At 38.4% G+C, this 19365-nt stretch overlaps 1 protein-coding gene across 1 annotated transcript in view; it reads right to left on the reverse strand.

Annotated features, from left to right (window-relative positions):
- Positions 1–19086, reverse strand: part of MYO3A (myosin IIIA) — a 154572-nt gene extending 135486 nt beyond the window's left edge. Inside the window, exons 1-2 of the mRNA XM_040248540.1 lie at positions 18919–19086; positions 15348–15482 (exon numbers count right to left, since the gene is read on the reverse strand). Of these exons, the coding sequence (XP_040104474.1) occupies positions 15348–15482; positions 18919–19086 (303 nt within the window). The remainder of the gene's footprint in view (positions 1–15347; positions 15483–18918) is intronic.
- Positions 19087–19365: the final 279 nt, after the last annotated feature.

Raw genomic sequence — 19365 nt, forward strand, 5'->3', positions numbered from 1 at the left:
CCAGCCATCTCATCCTCTGTTTCCCCCTTCTCCTGTCCTCAATCTTTCCCAGCATCAGGGTCTTTTCCAACGAGTCGGCTCTTCACAGTATGAAAAGGCAAAAAGACATGATTCCTGATAGTTTAATTAATAGTACAGTATTACCTCAGTCCATGGCTATATACTGCTTCATTTGTGCATTAATTTGAAAACATACTTCCTCTCTGGTAAAATCTCAGACTGCACTGAAATAAGGATTACAAATAGTATTTTAGAAAACTATTCTAAACATCACATTTCCTAACTTTCTCCCTTTGCATCTCGCAAGAGCAGAGGAATCCAAAAAGAAAAACAAGAGGGAAGAACATGATAGGGGAATTTTTCACGTCCAGCTTTCTTCCAAGATAGGTAACATGAAGTCCCACGGCAAAGATTACAAGGAGCTACGTGTGGCTCAGATGTTAAAGAATCTGCTTGCCAATGCAGGAGACACAGGTTCGATTCCAGGGTAAGGAAGATTCCATGAAGGAAGAAATGGCAATCTACTCTACTGTTCTTGACTGGAGAATTCCCTGGACAGAGAAGCCTGGGGGGCTACAGTCCACGGGGTCACAAACAGACACGACTGAACAAGTGAGCATAAGCACGAGCCCATTTGCAGAGGAGAGAAACAGTGACATCAACAGTGGAACATGAGTGGAGACATAACTAGCTGAAAGGCCCCAGCAAAGCTCTGACCCCAGGAACACATGGTCCCCAACCTGGGATCCTTCAGTCTTTCTGTCAGCTCTGTCTCTCCCCACAGGGCTCCTTGCTCTTACCCTGACTTCTGGGGTCTCCTCTGTCACCTCAGTACCTGAGAACTAAGAGTTGTCATTTCCTCGACTCTACTGACCTAAACGCAGTAGAGAAAGGAGAAAGGAAGTGCGTTCGTAGCATCCTTGTCTGAAATACTGAATATATTTTCTCTCAAACTTTCTTCTAACATGGTAATTAGATTTTATTGGATGCCTGAGCACTTCTGATACATTATGAATTATATAATAACAGTTGTATTGCTCACAAACTTTATGCTAGCACGTTCCTAACCCATTTACATGCATTATCCATATGTCTCACCACTCTGTAAAGTACGTATTATTATCATCTCCATGCTAAAGATTGGGACAGTGAGGCACAAAATGGTAAGGTAACTCGGGAACGATCAGATTGCAGTGACAGAGCTAAGACAGGAACTTGGACAGCCTGACTTTAGAGTCCAGCCTTACATTTAATCCTGATACATCAGGATCCCCCAACAGGTTGTCTGGGCTGACAGGTCGATCTAGACATCATGTGTGATATCAAAGTTGTTTTTTTAAAGATTCTTTTGATGCAGACCATTGTTAAAGTCTTTATTGAATTTGTTACAATGCTGCTTCTGCTTTACGTTTTGCTTTTTTGGCCACAAGACATGTGGGGTCATAGCTCCTCCACTAGGAAGCGAATCTACAACCCCTGCATTGGACAGTGAAGTCTTAACCATTGGACCATCAGGGAAGCCCTCTTTTATAACATTGTTTATATAAGTGTATTTAAAATCTAAACACGAACTCACAAATGAGCATTTAGATGCAACTCCATTTATAACTGGTGTCTTTTTACATTAAACAAAGCTTTCATCTTCTATAGGAGCAGGGGCAGACCTGGCATTCCAAAAGGGACATTTTCTTCTGCAGGAAAGGGAACACCTTTTAATGGGATAAGCAGAAGAGTATTCTGGCAGCAGAATACAGGGTCACGCTGCCTCCAGTGTGGCCCAGCATGATGGGGTCACAAAATTATTCAAAACTGACGGAAATGAAATTCAGAGCCCTTAAATTGCACAGCACTTATTTAAAGGAACTAAGTTTTAGGGCCACTTTTTAAATTTTCAAAACTCATTGCAGAGCATGTGTGAGGGCTGGGGACGTATGAGAAAACTCTATACCTACCTCTCAATACTTCTGTGATGCTAATAAAACTACTCTAAAAAATAAAGTCTTTAAAATATCTGTAAAATGTACAGTGCAAAGAATTAACCCTAATGTAAACAACGGACTTTAGTTAATAATGCATGCATATTAATCACTTCAGTTGTGTCCAACTCTTTGCGACTCCATGGACTGTAGCCTGCCAGGCTCCTCTGTCCACGGAATCTCCAGGCAAGAACACTGGGATGGGTTGCCATGTTCTTTTCCAGGGCACTTTCCCAACCCAGGGATTGAACCCAAGTCTCCTGCATTTCAGGCAGATTCTTTATTTTCTGAGCCACCAGGGAAGCCCTGAGTTAACAATAATGTGTCATTACTGTCTCACCAACCATAACAAATGTGCCATGCCAATGCAAGATGTTAATAACAAAGAAAACTTGGGCAGGAGGATATGGGAACTCTCTGAACTTACCACTCAATTTTTCCACAAACCTGAACCTGTTCAAAAAATAAAATCTATTAATTTTTAAAAATCTAGATGCCAACATCAAGTATATTCAAAAAAGTTCTCAACTAATAATGAAAGGGCATGAAAAATTAATCCAAGCTATGACAGATGCCCCATAGGGCTAGCTTCAGTTCAGTTCAGTTCAGTTCAGTTCAGTTCAGTTCAGGCGCTCAGTCGTGTCCCACTCTTTGCGACCCCATGAATCGCAGCACTCCAGAACTCCCTGTCCATCACCAACTCCCGCAGTTCACTCAAACTCACGTCCATCGAATCGGTGATGCCATCCAGCCATCTCATCCTCTGTCGTCCCCTTCTCCTCCTGCCCCCAATCCCTCCCAGCATCAGAGTCTTTTCCAATGAGTCAACTCTTCGCATGAGGTGGCCAAAGCATTGGAGTTTCAGCTTCAACATCCGTCCCTCCAATGAACACCCAGGACTGATCTCCTTTAGGAGGGACTGGTTGGATCTCCTTGCAGTCCAAGGGACTCTCAAGAGTCTTCTCCAATACCACAGTTCAAAAGCATCAATTCTTCGGCGCTCAGCTTTCTTCACAGTCCAACTCTCACATCCATACATGACCACTGGAAAAACCATAGCCTTGACTAGACGGACCTTTGTTGGCAAAGTAATATCTCTGCTTTTGAATATGCTATCTAGGTTGGTCATAACTTTCCTTTCAAGGAGTAAGTGTCTTTTAATTTCATGGCTGCAATCACCATCTGCAGTGGTTTTGGAGCCCCAAAAAATAAAGCTTAGAAACCATTAATAATTATTCTACTATCTGGCTGCTACTTAACCAGGAACTGTGGTTTAATTTTTCAGAATGGAAAAGGATCTTTTGAATTAAACTTCAAGAAGAGTCAAGTTAAGGGTTCTTCTTTTCTACTGTTGTGATATGCCATCCTTCTGCTTCTCCCCATGAGAAATAACCACTATCCTAAATTTTGTGTTTATCATTCCTGTCTTTAAAACTTCTTTTTTCATTATAAATACATTTCTTCTAAAATATGTGGTTCAGTTTTGCTTTGCTTTGTGCTTTATACAAATAGTGTCCTACCTGGATTTGCTTTTTCCTTTAACCAATAATATACTTCTAAAGTTCATTCATGTTGATTGATGAAGCTGTCACTAATATTTACTGTTACATAAAATGCCATTTTATAAATGTAAAAAATATATGTTAAAATGAAAAGAGAAAAGGAGAGGACAAATACAACAAACATGGAATTTATTAAACAGACCACAGGGACCAAATGTCAGTAAGCCACAAGTTAATTTGGGGCTGATCTTTTTCTAAAGATGCTCAAGATAACACCATGAATTTTCTAAATCCTCATTCAAAATCTCAAATATCATCTTTAATGAAATCTACTTTTGTTCAACTAGCATAAAATGCCTTTCACATATGAAGACAAATTTTTAAAAAATTAACTGAGGTATGTTTGTTTTTAAATGAATGTGAAGGATTAAAATATATTTGAAATGAAAATGTTCTTAAATTAAGCAATAGATCATAAAAATTGAAAATGACCACATGTAAAGAACTGCATCCAGGGAAATGAATTGTGTCACATTAACCCTATGCAATTCTTAAATCACCAAGACAGACTAAAAAGAGATTTGTAGCAGGGGAACAAAAAACCCATAAGTGTCGCTTTGTGACAGTGCTATAATAGGGCCTTCATGTTCTCTCATCAAACAAAAATGAAGTATAATTTTCTTAAACCAGAGCTACACTAATGAAAGAACAGAGCAGCCCTAAAAGTGAATTCTCTACTCAGGCTGTAGTCAAACATTAAAGAAAAAAAAAAACTAAATCTCTAAACAGATCATTACAACTCACTTCCAAAGACAGCTTTTATAAGCTTTCAAAGTGCATTCTGTCTTTACTATATAAGGACAGGATATGAGATTTTTACTCAAATTTCTGGAAAAGGACTACTGATTTCTGCAGTTGGCATTTCTGACTTTTGCTGTTTTTCATTGTTTTTTCTTTATACTGAATGCTCTAAGACCCTCACTTAGTCTGACAATATCCCATATGAGACCACAAAAGCCAAAACTCATTTTCTGACACTCATCTAGGTTTTACTTTGCTCATTTTATAAAAGTGTTTGATTCTTTTTATAGAAACCAATTTTTAGCAAATGCCTATAAGAGACACTTTTAGATCATAAGGTAACTATAGATGTAATAAGACATTAGCTATATTGCCTGCAGAGTGACTGCACCATTTCACACTGCCTAAATAATCTAAAAAAGCTCAGTTTGCTTCACAACCTCACCAACACTGGGAATTATCAGTCTTTTAAATTTTAGTCATTTTAATGAGTGTGTACTAGTAGCTTCATTGTGGTTTTAATCTGAATTGCCCTCTCCTTTCCTTTTTTTTCATTTTAACCTAACTCTTCTTGAAGTTTCATTCGAGAACACTATTATAATAGCTATTTTAAAGTCTTTATCTGCTAATTCCATTATCCTGATTAGTTCTGGGTCTGTTTCATTTGACTGATTTTTCTTCTGACAATGGGTTACCTTTTCCTGCTTTTTTACCTATTTATTAATTTTTATTAAATGATGGCCATAACTAATTTCACATTTAAATGTTCAGATTTTGCTGTCTTCTCTTAATGAATGTTGAATTTTGTTCTGTTAGGCAGTTCATCTACTTGTGGACTGACGTGAACAATTCAAGCTCTGTTTTTGAAATTTTTATAGGAGGCCAAGGGTAGTTCTTATTCTAGGGTGAGGCTAACCCTTCCTTTAACGCATAACCTGTCAGCAGGGTCTCTACTAAGCGTCTTAGATGTTCAACAAAAATTCCTCAATTTGACTGGTCAGAACTCAAGTATCTCTCCAGCTTGCACAAACTCCAGTAGTTGTTCATATTACTGCTTTTCAGTAATTCTTATCCTTATTAATGTTCATTGCCCAACTGCCTAGAATCTTGCCCTATACATCTCCAGCTTGGTTTCCAGTCAAAGACTCAAGAGAACCCCTATGCAGATTTCTGGAGTGTTTTTCCTGCTTAACTCTCTCTTTGAAAATTCCAGTCACTTCTGTCTTAACAATCTTTTCAGTTCAGCAAGATTGCTGTGATCTCCTTGAGAACGTCCTCCTTATCCCCGTGATCTGAAAACTGTCTCCAAGAATAAAGATGCAATGATTGTAGCGTTCCTCTCATTTCCTTTTCTCAATGTCACAAGCCTAAGCTGTCTCTTTCACAGTGTTGGAAAACTGTTATGTTTTTTAAAATATATTCTATGTAATATTTTAGGTATTTACAGTACAACTGTGCGATGTGACACAATTTACTGTGATGGCCAGAAGCAGAAGTCCCAGACTATTTCTAATGCACCCTGAAATCCAAGGACCTCTGGCAGGATTTTCCAAACTTTCCTTTGATAAAATCACCTTAGGACTTGTTTAAAAAATAAGTTTCTGAGCCCTCCTTCTTGGAGTTTCTACTTCCGTGGGTCTGAGATGGGGCTGAGTCTTACCAGAGTGTCTGGAATGTATATTAAAGAACAGAAGTACTAACAGGATCCTCGGTTTGTTTCTTTTTTTCTTAGGTGGAAGCTTAAGTGTTACCCACTCCTCTAGGCCTTCCTTGACTTCTCTCTTCACATAAGGTCTTCTTCATTCTTTATTAGCACTCCATTTCTATTCTTCATAGTATCAACGCTACTGCTGCTTAGTCGCTTTAGTCACGTCCAACTCTGTGCAGCCCTATGAACTGTATGTAGCCGGCCAGGCTCCTCTGTCCATGAGATTCTCCAGGCAAGAGTACTGGAGTGGGCTGCCACGCCCTCCTTCAGAAGATCTTCCCAATCCAGGAATCAAACCTGGATCTTCTGCATTGCAGGCAGATTCTTTACCACTGAGCCACCAGGGAAGCCCATAGTATCAATAACCATGTATAATTATTTAATTAATTTGTCTATTAAGCTTTAAATTGTCTTTCTGCACTGTTAGACTCTAAGCACCAGGATGACAGCTGGTCTCATTCTCTAATGAATATCCAGAACCTACAAAATGCTTGGCCCAAAGTAATAGATATTTATGGAATTAGTAAGTGACTGGATGAATATACTTTAGTCCTGGACACTTATGCATGTACACACATATAATGACAGAAGGCCATCTTTTTATATGAAATGGAAGGTGCCTCTTCAAAGTGTGAAATGTATGACTCAATATCAATAAAATACATATACTGATGTAGCAAATTCTGCATTCCAATGAAAGACTGATAAAAGATTAATAAGAGTGATACCATCACCTAATAATGTTTCCTAATGTGTAATACTGTAATATATATGTACAATTTTCACATTACTTTTCTAACTTGTAAACTAGAAGTAGTATGTTTAAGCTATTACAGACACACATTCTAACTGACTCACTGAAGTATGCACTTTGATGTATTTTGGTAATTGTGTACAATCCTGTAACCACTAAATCAAGATATTAAACAGCATCCCTCATCCTAAAGCATTTCAAAATTCTTGGGAAAACACCGTCAAACACTGGTAATGTGAGCAACAAGATATCTTTGATAAACAAGAAAATGTAGAAGAAATCTTTTAATCTGCCTGGTCAAAATATGGGCTTCCCTGGTGGCTCAGCATTGAAGAATCTGCTTGTAATGCAGGAGCTACAGGAGACACAGGTTTGATCCCTGGGTTGGGAAGACCCCCTCGAGAAAGGCATGGCAACCCACTCAAATATTCTTGCCTGGAGAATCCTATGGACAGAGGAGCCTGGTGGGCTACAATCTATGGGTTGCAAAGAGTTGGACACAACTGAAGCAACTTAGCACACACAGTCAAAATATATTGATTTACCAAATGGCAAAACATCTCACATTTTTCCCTCTCTGGTTAATATTATAAACTTGCACTCCTATTCAGAGAGCAGATGTATTTGCAAGCACCAAAGTACTGTTAGGGAAAAAAGATACACCAGCACTATATATGTTTTCATGTGTTTTCACAGTTATAAGAATATAAAGGAGCACATGCATACTTGTTTTTCCATCCTGCCCTTTAAACAAAAAAATGAGACGACTCTAGGTAATTGTCTGTCTTGTTCTGTGGTGAGTACACCAAATAACAGCCTTTTATATGAGAGCTGGGAATGGTTGTCCCAGCCCTAAGAGCATGAAAAGAATCGGCATTCGTCTACTCCACTGCCACTGTGCACAACTAATGAAAGGGAGAACCAGTGCTGTGCCATCAGAGTGCTTCAGAAGCCCAGGTTTGCAGCCCTGTCCTGCTTCCCTGCCCCCCTGGCACATATACAAGCCTCCAGGGGTTCCCTGTCCCCTTCCATGTACATGTTATCTTCCGGGCAGCAACATTAAAGAGCTAATAACTGAGCAAACAGAAACCATTCATTCATTCTAACTCATTTTCTTTCTGTCATCCTATAGTTTCCTTTTCTCATGATGGACCGTATCTTATTTGATGGAAGTATAAACACAGAATAACCAATAATGCACGAAAGTTAGTATTCAAGTCCATGAAAATCACTTTCGTTACCAGAAATGTGCATTTGTGAGGCTTTAGGACTGTTTACTGAACTTTTGTGCTTCCAAACGCCACCTGTAATTTCCAGACTTTGATCTCTTGAAAAGGATATAATTTCAAAGAGAAAAATTGCTATAATTAGAAAGCAGTGTCACTATTAAGAATGAACAAATCAAGACTAATTCAGATAAATAATAGAATTCAGCCTGCAGTACTGCCGTGAAAGGAGCAATTACAGCTAAGACTGGATTATGAAGGGAAAGACCTTTTAACAAAAAGATGTCCTAACTGGATTTTGGTTCCCTTACGGCTGAGGATACACTAAACAAATAGATGCTGAGACAGAAGACTATATTCCTTCTGTACTTAAGGTGTTGCTGTTCATCCAACTAAGAAGGGGGAAATTATAGTTAAATCTCAATTTTGCCCTCTGTGATCATCTGCAGTAGATGCCTAGTACCAGACCAACTTAACTCAATTTCAACCCTGTTTTTTCATCTCATCTCCTGGTTTAGTGGTAAGGATATGCAGAAACGAACCACCTCCCACCTCCCAAGGTCCCCATCCATCCTGCTCCTGACCCTCCACGGTAGACACTAGGAGTGAAAAGAAACACTAAGCAAAAACAAAATCTACAGGGATTTCCCTGTTGGACAAGTGGCTAAGAATCAGAGCTCCCAATGGAGGGGCCCTGGGTTTGATCCCTGGTCAGCGAATTCCAAATGCCCAAGCTAAAGATCCTGAGTACCACAGCTAAGACCAACACAGCCAAATACATAGATAAATATAAATAAATATTTTTTAAATTTAAAAAAGAGGTATCTATATTTTACAAAGCAAGTCAGTCAAGAGATATGTAATAGCAATAAGCAAAAATTAATATTAAATATAAGTATGGTATTTCAAAAGGTATAACTAAAAAAAAATCTAGTTCTCCCTTTATGCTGACATCATTAGGAAAACCTAAATATAAGTGACAATAAAAATTCCCATAAACATTTTGCAAAAAAAAAAAAAAAATATATCAGTTCCCACAGAAGAAAATCTTCTACCCCTTCTCTTCTTTTGTAGTTTCATTACAAGTGTGTAACTGGAATGTAGGAGGGCTAGTAACTAGTGCTCTTCTGTATGTTCTGAAATGAACATACAGAGAATTTAGAAGGAAATAATTTCTAAACAGAGCCTTGTATATTATTCATGCTCAGGAAATTATAGTATAACAAATTTTAAGAAAAATACAAGAAGAGGAAAAATTGTATCAAAGTGAAAGCAATAATTCAAAACTTACAAATAAATAATAGAGAAAATAGCTGGCCCAGTAAAATCTGAGCAAGTAATTTTTTTCTTGGAATTTCAATTCTGGATTGCAATATAAATACAATGATTTTTCAAGATGAAAAATCTCTGGGTGAGAGTTTGTCCAAGCTGGTACAGTCCACCCACCCCCCACATATGCCAGGCTGATAACAAGGATGCTACTCAGACCCTCCAAGAAGCACTGTCTTTATGCAGATTCATGTCACAAGTCTAGCACTATGAGCATGACTTTCTGGGTACTATCAAAGTTCCCATTTGGCCATCCTTTGGGTACCCTCATGCAAAATAATTTGTGTGCCTGCTGCGTGCACAGTTGTTTCAGTCGTGTCTGACTCTTTGTGACCCATGGACTGTAGCCCACCAGGCTCCTCCGTCCAGGGGACTCTCCAAGCAAGAAGACGAGTGGGTTGCCATACCCTCCTCCAGAGGATGTTCTCGACCCAAGGGATCGAACCCACATCTCCTGTGTCTCCTGCATTGCAGGCAGATTCTTTACCGCTGAGCCACCAGGGAAGCCAGCAAAATAATTTATTGGAGCTTTATTATGATAAGAGGTATAATTAGCAGTCATTTTGTAGAATAAAGTATTGATGCCACAAGCCAATTTTCTGAAAGTGCCTTTAAAGCAGCACCTGCACCATTCATGTTTATAAATCAGGTAATTGTACCACTTATGTGTATATATAATCAGTCTAACTTGCATATGTAAATCAATTGTCTTACATACAGTTTGCCAGCTCTTTACTTTTTCCATGTTTTCCCCCAGCTCTGAATTTCAAATAGATCAGATTTCTGAAATACTATTTTAATAAACTATTGTTTATTCTTTTTTCTCAAGCCGTTAAGGGATATTTCCAACTCTTACATCTAATAATAAATACAATTATAAAGACAATATGTAAAATAGCTAGTGGGAAGTTGCTGTATAACACAGGGAACTTAACCGGTGCTCTGCGACAATGCAGAGGGATGGGATGTGGGGCGGGGTAGAAGGAAGGTTCAAGAGGGAGGAGACATATGTATACTCATGGCTAATTCATGCTGTTCTATGGCAGAAGCCAACATAACCTTGTAACGGAATTATTCTCCAATTAAAAATAAATTTAAAAAATATATGTACAAAGTTCAAAGAAGCTAAGTCTCTGCTGATTCATTGCATCAGGATGCCACTTTGCTTGTACTGGATGTTTCAAGGCCTTTTTAATCAATCTTTTCTGCTCTCTCAAAAGAACACTTAGCTATAATCTCGAATCTTCAACTCCCACCTACCCCTGAGTGATAATATTAAGAAATGACAATATAATTAGAATAGGAATTTGTTAGGCATAAAAGACATCAGCTGATCTTATTCACAATAAACTGTGGAAAATTCTGAAAGAGATGGCAATACCAGACCACCTGACCTGCCTCTTGAGAAACCTGTATGCAGGTCAGGAAGCAACAGTTAGAACTGGACATGGAACAACAGACAGTTCCAAATAGGAAAAGGAGTACGTCAAGGCTGTATATTGTCACCCTGCTTATTTAACTTATATGCAGAGTACATCATGAGAAACACGGGGCTGAAAGAAGCACAAGCTGGAATCAAGATTGCCAGGAGAAATATCAATAACCTCAGATATGCAGATGACACCACCCTTATGGCAGAAAGTGAAGAGGAACTGAAAAGGCTCTTGATGAATGTGAAAAAGGAGAGTGGAAAAGTTGGCTTAAAGCTCAATATTCAGAAACCAAAGATCATGGCATCTGGTCCCATCACTTCATGGGAAATAGATGGGGAAACAGTGGAAACAGTGACAGACTTTATTTTGGGGGGCTCCAAAATCACTGCAGATGGTGACTGCAGCCATGAAATGAAAAGATGCTTACTCCTTGGAAGAAAAGTTATGTCCAACCTAGATAGCATATTCAAAAGCAGAGACATTTCTTTGCCAACAAAGGTCTGTCTAGTCAAAGCTATGGTTTTTCCAGTAGTCATGTATGGATGTGAGAGTTAGACTGTGAAGAAAGCTGAGCGCCAAAGAATTGATGCTTTTGAACTGTGGTGTTGGAGAAGACTCTTGAGAGTCCCTTGGACTGCAAGGAGATCCAACCAGTCCATTCTGAAGGAGATCAGCTCTGGGATTTCTTTGGAAGCAATGATGCTGAAGCTGAAACTCCGGTACTTTGGCCACCTCACGCGAAGAGTTGACTCATTAGAAAAGACTCTGATGCTGGGAGGGACTGGGGGCAGGAGGAGAAGGGGACGACAGAGGATGAGATGGCTGGATGGCACCACTGACTCGATGGACGTGGGTCTGAGTGAACTCCGGGAGTTGGTGATGGACAGGGAGGCCTGGCGTGCTGCGATTCATGGGGTCGCAAAGAGTCGGACACGACTGAGCAACTGAACTGAACTGAACTGAACTGATCTTATTCAATAGTTTAAACTCTGGGAAAGATTTATACTTTTTCCCTTGCCCATTTAGGCCTATATTAAACAGAACAACTGAATCTTCAAATGCTAATTTTCCAGTTATTTTACATGGAAAAAAAATTAAGATGCATTATTGAAAATGTTCTCAAAGATATAAATATACAAAATTTTTATTCAGGACTCCATCAAGGATTTGCAGAGCATCACATCTCAAATACACAAACACAAATAAGCAAATTATCTATTAATTTAAGACAAAATGGCTTAAGTTCATAATTTATATTCTGTTACTTGGGTAATTGTAATGAGAGAAGTAAAAGTTTTGCTTTGTTTTTGTGTGATTTAACTAAAAATATAAAGCTATCTTGAATTGAGAAATACAAAATAATTCTGAAATCATAATAAGTTGCCTATCATCAAAGAACACACCTGGCTCTTAAAACATTTTTTTTAACTTCTATAAAGTAATAGTTTCAGATTCTGAAAAGGTTCTTGAAAATTCTATTGTAATTTTGAAAGACTGTGATTCAATCAAAAGTCTCAGATTAAATATATACATTTATTTCCTCTTACTCATGAATCTCCATGAAAATGCCAGTAAAGGAATAAAAAATAAAAAAAACATAAAACCACTAGAGAAAAAAGAAAAAAATGGGAAAGAAGTGAAGAAGAGATTGCAACAAAAGTTTTCAACATGGAATGCAGGTGACTGAGTGGTTAACTGATCCAACAACACAGAGAAAGCCACAAACCAAAGAGCTAGGTGAGGGAGCTGTGTTGAGGTCACCTGAGCAGATTAACCCAGAGAGGGCAAGATAATAGTGAAAGTGGAGGAGGTCGGAGGGGAGGGGCAGAAAACAAGGCTTCCTTTGCAGGTCTCTCTTCAAAAGACTTGATGCCTTCCTACCCCACATTCAAAATATCCACATCCAGAAGCCTGCCAGAGCTACTTCACACACACACACAAACACACAGACTGGAGGTTTTGCTCACTAGAGAAACTAACTGAAGGGACTCAATGTTTGGTGACATCAGTACAGTGAATAACAGGAGGAACACACAGAATTCCTGATGTGCAAAACAAAGAAGTAACCTTGGAAAGAAGAGGCCAAGGAATCCAGGAAAGTGGATTCCACCCCGAAAAGCAGCAGGAGTCAGATGCCTGGCAGACCTCCAGGATGGAGAAGGAGGATGTAGGATTCCAGAGGGGCAATCAATAATTGTGCCAACATTCAGAACATGGATTAGAAAATGAAAGAGTAGAGAAACTGAACCATCTATTTCCAGGTTCAACAACCAGCTCAGGAAAAACACATACCTACCTGCTCAGGAAAAGGTGGTACCGCTAACCTGGACCTACAGTAATACTATCCTGTATTACTGCTTTCTATGAAATTCAAAGGTGTTTGCTCCTTGGAAGAAAAGCTATGATAAACCTAGAGAGTGTATTAGAAAGTAGAGACGTTACTTTGCCAACAAAAATCCCTATGGTCAAAGCTATGGTTTTTCCAGTAGTCATGTACAGATATGAGAGTTGGACCACAAAGAAGGCTGAGCACCAAAGAATCAATGCTTTTGAACTGTGGTGCTGGAGAAGACTCTTGAGTGTCCCTTGGACAGTAAGGAGATCAAACCAGTCAATCCTAAAGGAAATTAACCCTGAATATTCATTGAAAGGATGGATGCTGAAGCTGAAGCTCCAGTACTTTGGACACCTGATGTGAAGAACCAACTCACTGGGAAAGACCCTGATGCTACAAAAGACTGAAGGCAAAAAGAGAAGGGGGCAGCAGAGGATGAGATGGTTAGATAGCATCACCAACTCAATGAACATAAATATGAGCAAACTCTGGGAGATAGTGAAGGACAGGAGCCTGGCGTGCTGCTGTCCAAGGGGTCAAAAAGAGTTGGACTTGACTTAGTGACTGAACAACAAAAAATTAATCAAGTGAATGTATTTTTAAAAGATAAAAATGATTAAGTCTATCTGAAGTTCTATGAACTGGAAAATAGGCTAAACTGATAAGTGATATTGCCAATCATTTTAAACATACAAAAACAGATGAAGAAAATATATTCAAAATTAAGAGTGGTTCTTTTTATAGTTTCAAGTATTCTCTACAATGATCACTACTTGTATATTCATTTAAAAACCACCATAGAAAAAAATATAAAGTATGGAGACAATGTGCAAATTATTACTGTACAGAAAAATCAGTGGTACATTCCAAAAAAAAAGAAATAAAATAATCAAATGCTAATAAAATAACATGAATACAAGACACAGAGAACAAACTTGTCGTTGTCAACAGGAAGAGGAGGCAGAGGAGAGATGGGTTGGGAGTTTGGGATTAGCAAATGCAAAGTATTACATATATTTACATATATTAATAGCATGGATATACAATAAGATCCAACTGTAGAGCCCAAGGAATATTTAATATCCTGTGATAAACCATATGTATAATTGTGTTAATACATATGAATATATGGGCTTCCCAGGTGACTCAGAGATAAAGAATCCACCTGCCAAAGCAAGAGACGTAGGAGACTTGGGTTCTATCCCTGGGTTGGGAAGATCCCCTGGAAGATGAAATGGCAACCCCCTCCGGTATTATTGTTTGAAAAATCTCATGGACAGAGGAGCCTGGCAGGCTATAGTCCATGCGGTCACCATGGGCCGGACATGACTGAGCACACACACAGCCTAGCATATAAATATATATAACTGAATCACCTCACTTTACACCAGAAACTAATGTTATAAAAAGTAAAATAAGGTAAATACAATAAATAGATGCTGTTAGGGTGATCAAATAAAGGTTTCACTAGCCCTGGGTTTGATAAAAGAAGCTTTAAGAAATTTTTATAGATTTTATTGTAATTAATGATTAGTTCAACTTAAATAAAAATACCTAGTGAAAATTAGAAAAAAACACATTTTTCTAGGGCTGGCAGTAACCTGAGTGGTGCACCTTCTAATACTCTTGCATTGGAGAGAACTGTCTCAAGCTATTCTCAGGAATTGAAAAGCCAGACTCTGCAGTATCCCTTTGGCAACTTATTCAGTGTTCCACGCCACTTCTAGTAAGGTTCCTCCCCCCATAAATGCAAATACAGTTGATCCTCTGTATTCACGGATCACAGCTGTTTGAATCTGACCATGTGGAACCCACAGATATGGGGGACTGACAGTACCTGGTTCTGCAGTTTATGTCATTAGTATTCAGTGAAGTCAGAAGAAATTAGCAACTCACCGTTTTTGCCTAATGAAGCCTCGGCAACATTAATTTTATCTCATATCATAGCACCTGGCACTGAGCCTCAGTCACGTGTTGCACCAAACACAGATAAATAAATAAAAATTATAATGAAGTCCCTTTTTAGTATGCTCTTCTGCCAGGAAAATATCCTAGTTTCTTTAGTCTTTTACTATGGAAACATTTTCTTTTAATCTTTAATTAATTTTCTTTCATTTACTGATGTTTCTAAAGATGGCAAGACCAGAACTGGGAACAAGATTCAACAAAGGATATAGAATGGAACATATCAGATGAACTGGTTTATGGGGGTGACGTTACTAAACACATCATTCCAAGACCACACTGCAAATTACCACATAGGAAAAAATTCTAAACACTTACCTCAAGAACCAGCCATAGCTTATCTCCATTTATTTTATCCTTCTTAAAGTACATGCCATAGAATCTGACCACATTAGGGTGGTCAGAAAGTGCCTTTAGGATGCTGTATTCTGCTTCAATCTCTTCGTCAATATCCTAGTTTCAAAAAAGTCATGGGGGAGAGAGCGGTAAGAAAAACATGAATGAAGTCAAAAAAACATAAGTTAGACTAGCAAACGTAAAATTTTATTTTGTTAAAGCAAGGTCAGAACAGTTTCTACTGTGCTCAATACAATGTATTGATATTTCTCATTACACTGCTTAAGGGGAGAGATCATGATTTTCCTGTTAATCGAAAATATCTCTAATTATGTTCATTTCATTGAAAAGAAATAAATAAAAGGCTATTTTTATGTGCAGTTAGAAAGAAACATATAGGGACTTCCCTGGTGGTCCAGTGCCTTCCAATGCAGGGGACGTGGGTTCGATCCCTGGTCTGGGAACTAAGATCCCACATGCCGCTGGGCAACTAAGCCCAGGCACCTAAACTACTAAGCCCATGAGCAACTAAGACCTGATGCAGCCAAATTAAATTAAATTTTTTAAGTTAAAAAATAAAAATAAAGAATTCTAATCACAAAATCTAGAGAAAAAATATATATGGGGAACTGCTTAAGGTGATCTTCCTTTCTTTGTAGTGTTAACTTTATTTCAATGGTAAAATTATTGTTTTGACATGAAAACTTTTAGCTGGTTCCTTTTGTTTCTTTGAAGTATAGGATATTTAAAGGATATCAAAAACCAATCATACATGCAATCAACTCCTACCTTTCCAAAAATGTGAAAGGGTTAAGTTATATAAGATGGCATACAACCTTTAGTCAGCTAAAGACTCATTCACCAGAAGTAGAATAGGTTGTAATCCAGTCAATAAAAATGCAAACAAGACTACGCACTAAGTCATGTATCTAGAAAACCACATATACATAAAACAATTCACTGTCATAAATAAAAGACTTCTAATATTTTATGGTAACATTTAATGTTCACATTGTTTTAAGACAGAATCATGGAATCACAAAGCTGGAAAGAATTTTAGACCAGAGTACTAGTCTCAGAGGAAGAAACTAAAGCTAAGAAAATTAATTTAAAAAAAAAATAAACTAGCTCAAGGCAGTTAGAGTCACAAAACTGGTTAGTGTGTGATCCAGGACTAGTCTTTTGTCTACTACCTTCTAGTCCTGCCCATTCCATCCCCATCTTGGAGAGGAGATTATGAGTTCAAAATCCATAATAGTAAGACATTTTTAATAAAAAAAAAAAAACAGCCACTCTGAAAAATGCTTGGGTGCATTTAAATTTATTTTATTAAGATTACAATCTCCTGGTTATAAATCTTTTTTTATTTGACTTGTGGCATGATGAATGAAGAGTAAATAAAGAATTCTTAGGAAAATATACATGTACTATGACAAGAATAAAAGCAGCAAAAGAACACATTTCAGACTACAGTTATGAACCTATATGTTTCATTAAAGCAAGAGAACAAAACCTGATTTGTAAGGTAGGCTGTATAGCAAATGTGATAAATTATGAAAGGATAGCTGTTAATGTATTCAGAAGTCATTTGCTCTTGTTCACAAAGAAGCAGAGGAATGGGAGAGAGAGTCTGATTGTGCGGCCACACATTGGGATCAGCCTGGAGCCCTTTCTCTCGCCACCATGAACTCCAATCCTTAACAGCAAAGTTCAAAGGGCGGACTTGTATTGCAAAGCCAAGTGGTGCAGTTACTCTGGTACAGCTTAAATGGTGTCTCTCCTCCCTCAGTTTTAACAGTAAGAACTTTTCAACAGAATATGAAGACATGCAGCACAGTGCTTCTCAGTTTTTTTCCTCCAGTGGGCTTCCCTGGTGGCCAGTGGTAAAGAATCCGCCTGCCAATGCAGAAGACATGGGTTCGATCCCTGGGTTGGGAAGTTCCCCTGGAGAAGGAAATGGCAATCCACTCCAGTATTCTTGCCTGAGAAATCCCATGACAAAAGAGGAGCCAGCGAGCTACAGTAGATGGGGTCACAAAGAGTCAGATGTAACTTTGGGATTGAGTAGGCATGCACTTATCTAACTTACTTCTTGAAAAGAAACCCCCACCCTCTCTCTCCTCTGCTCAAAGGAAAATGAAACAATGTAGTAATAACAGATCTAGTAAAAATAAACTATCAAAAAAGAAAGAGCAACCCCAAGATGAACAGAGGGCCAGAGACTTTTTGCAGAGTCCTTTTGCAAGCTTTGTGAGTGTCAGGGCTGTGATGAGGCCGAGAACTCCGAGGCCTACCCCACACACATCTCATCATTTCCATCAAGCCACACCCCCATCACATGCACAAAGTGAAAGTCAAAGTGAAGTCACTCAGTCGTGTCCGACTCTTTGCCACCCCATGGACTGTAGCCTACCAGGCTCCTCAGTCCATGGGAATTTCCAGGCAAGAGTACTGGAGTGGGGTGCCATTGCCTTCTCCATGAGCTGAGTAATTAGAGGAGTTGCTCTCAGGAGAGGTTTGGGGATTATGGAATCACTGAGTTTATTCTGGCTCCCCCACATGCTAGGGGAGACCTACATATGTCCTAGTACCTGAAAATGCGCCCAAACATCCAGCCTCTGACTCCTGGAAAAAAGAATCTTGTCTCTAACAAGCAAATCTCATGCTCTTACAGGCAAAGCAAGATGAGTTTCCCTGATCACAACCGCTATTCCCAAAAAAAGCACCATTGGCACTGCTGGAAAAGAGGCCATATGGACTGACCACAACATTGAATTCTTCACAAGGAACCACACCTGTAAAGGAATGCCATTTCTGTTTGGAAACACGTAGGTAAACCTGAAAATTAACTTCCCTTTTTTGAAAGAAATTTTAAAATATATTTCTTGTTTGGCATAAGAGGAATTCTGCCTGAAGCCTAAATAAACACAGGAGGAAAATGAAATCTGGCCAAAACGACATTAGACAATTTTAGGGTTACTTCTAGACCCGTGAGTCTATATGCTGACAACGCTCTGAAATCTAAAAATATTAAGTCAAACCATTGAGCTGCTTGAGAGAAGATAAACTTATATACAGATATACTTATCTGTGTGTGCGTACATGCTAAGTCGCTTCAGTCATATCTGACTGTGTGACACTATGGACTGGGGCCCTCCAGGCTCCGCTGTCCCTGGGCTTCTCCAGGCAAGAATATTGGAGCAGGTTTCCACACCCTCCTCCAGGAGATCTTCCCAACTCAGGGTTCGAACCTGTTTCTCTTATGCCTCCTGCACTGGCAGGCAGGTTCTTTACCAGTAGTGCCACCTGGGAAGCCCCCATACTTCTCTTTACTATATATTTATTTGTTTATCAAGTATTTATTAGACCTTCTAATATATGTTAAGCATTTAACAAGGAAAATCTAACAAGATATTTTTAAACAAACATTTCCTTCAAATTGCAACTGACATTGTGATAAATAAATCAAGATAAGATACCAATGGACTTTTTAACTGTTTAACACAGTTTTTTTTTTAAGTTAATTAGCAAACAAGAAAAAAAAATGACGTACATGAATGGGATCCAGAATTTTGACTGCTGCTTTTTGGCCATTTTTCTTATTCAACACTTTAAAAACTTTTCCATATGTTCCTTTGCCAATCGTTTCAGTGATTTCCCAAGTATCAGAAGGGTCAGGAAAGTTATCAAAGATGATTGATTTTCCAATTAGTGGAAGCATCTCAAAAGTTTAAATCACTGGAGAGAAAAAGTACAGAGCTTCATTGACATTTGATTGGTAATATTAAACAGCACACACAAACTCATGGGAAATTATCTAATATTTTCACTGATATGATGGAAAATACACAGCAGTAACCAAATGTACTCAGAGTCAAAGAACTTTTTAATTTCAATTCTTTTTGCAAACAGATGAATACAAGTTTAATAATGTTTTGTAAGCAGGGATTTCTATGCTTAATACTGTCCCATATTAATTGCTACTGTTAGTAATTATTTT

This window comes from Oryx dammah, unplaced genomic scaffold, assembly GCF_014754425.2.
Source record: "Oryx dammah isolate SB20612 unplaced genomic scaffold, SCBI_Odam_1.1 HiC_scaffold_10, whole genome shotgun sequence".
NCBI classification, from domain to species: Eukaryota; Metazoa; Chordata; class Mammalia; order Artiodactyla; family Bovidae; genus Oryx; species Oryx dammah.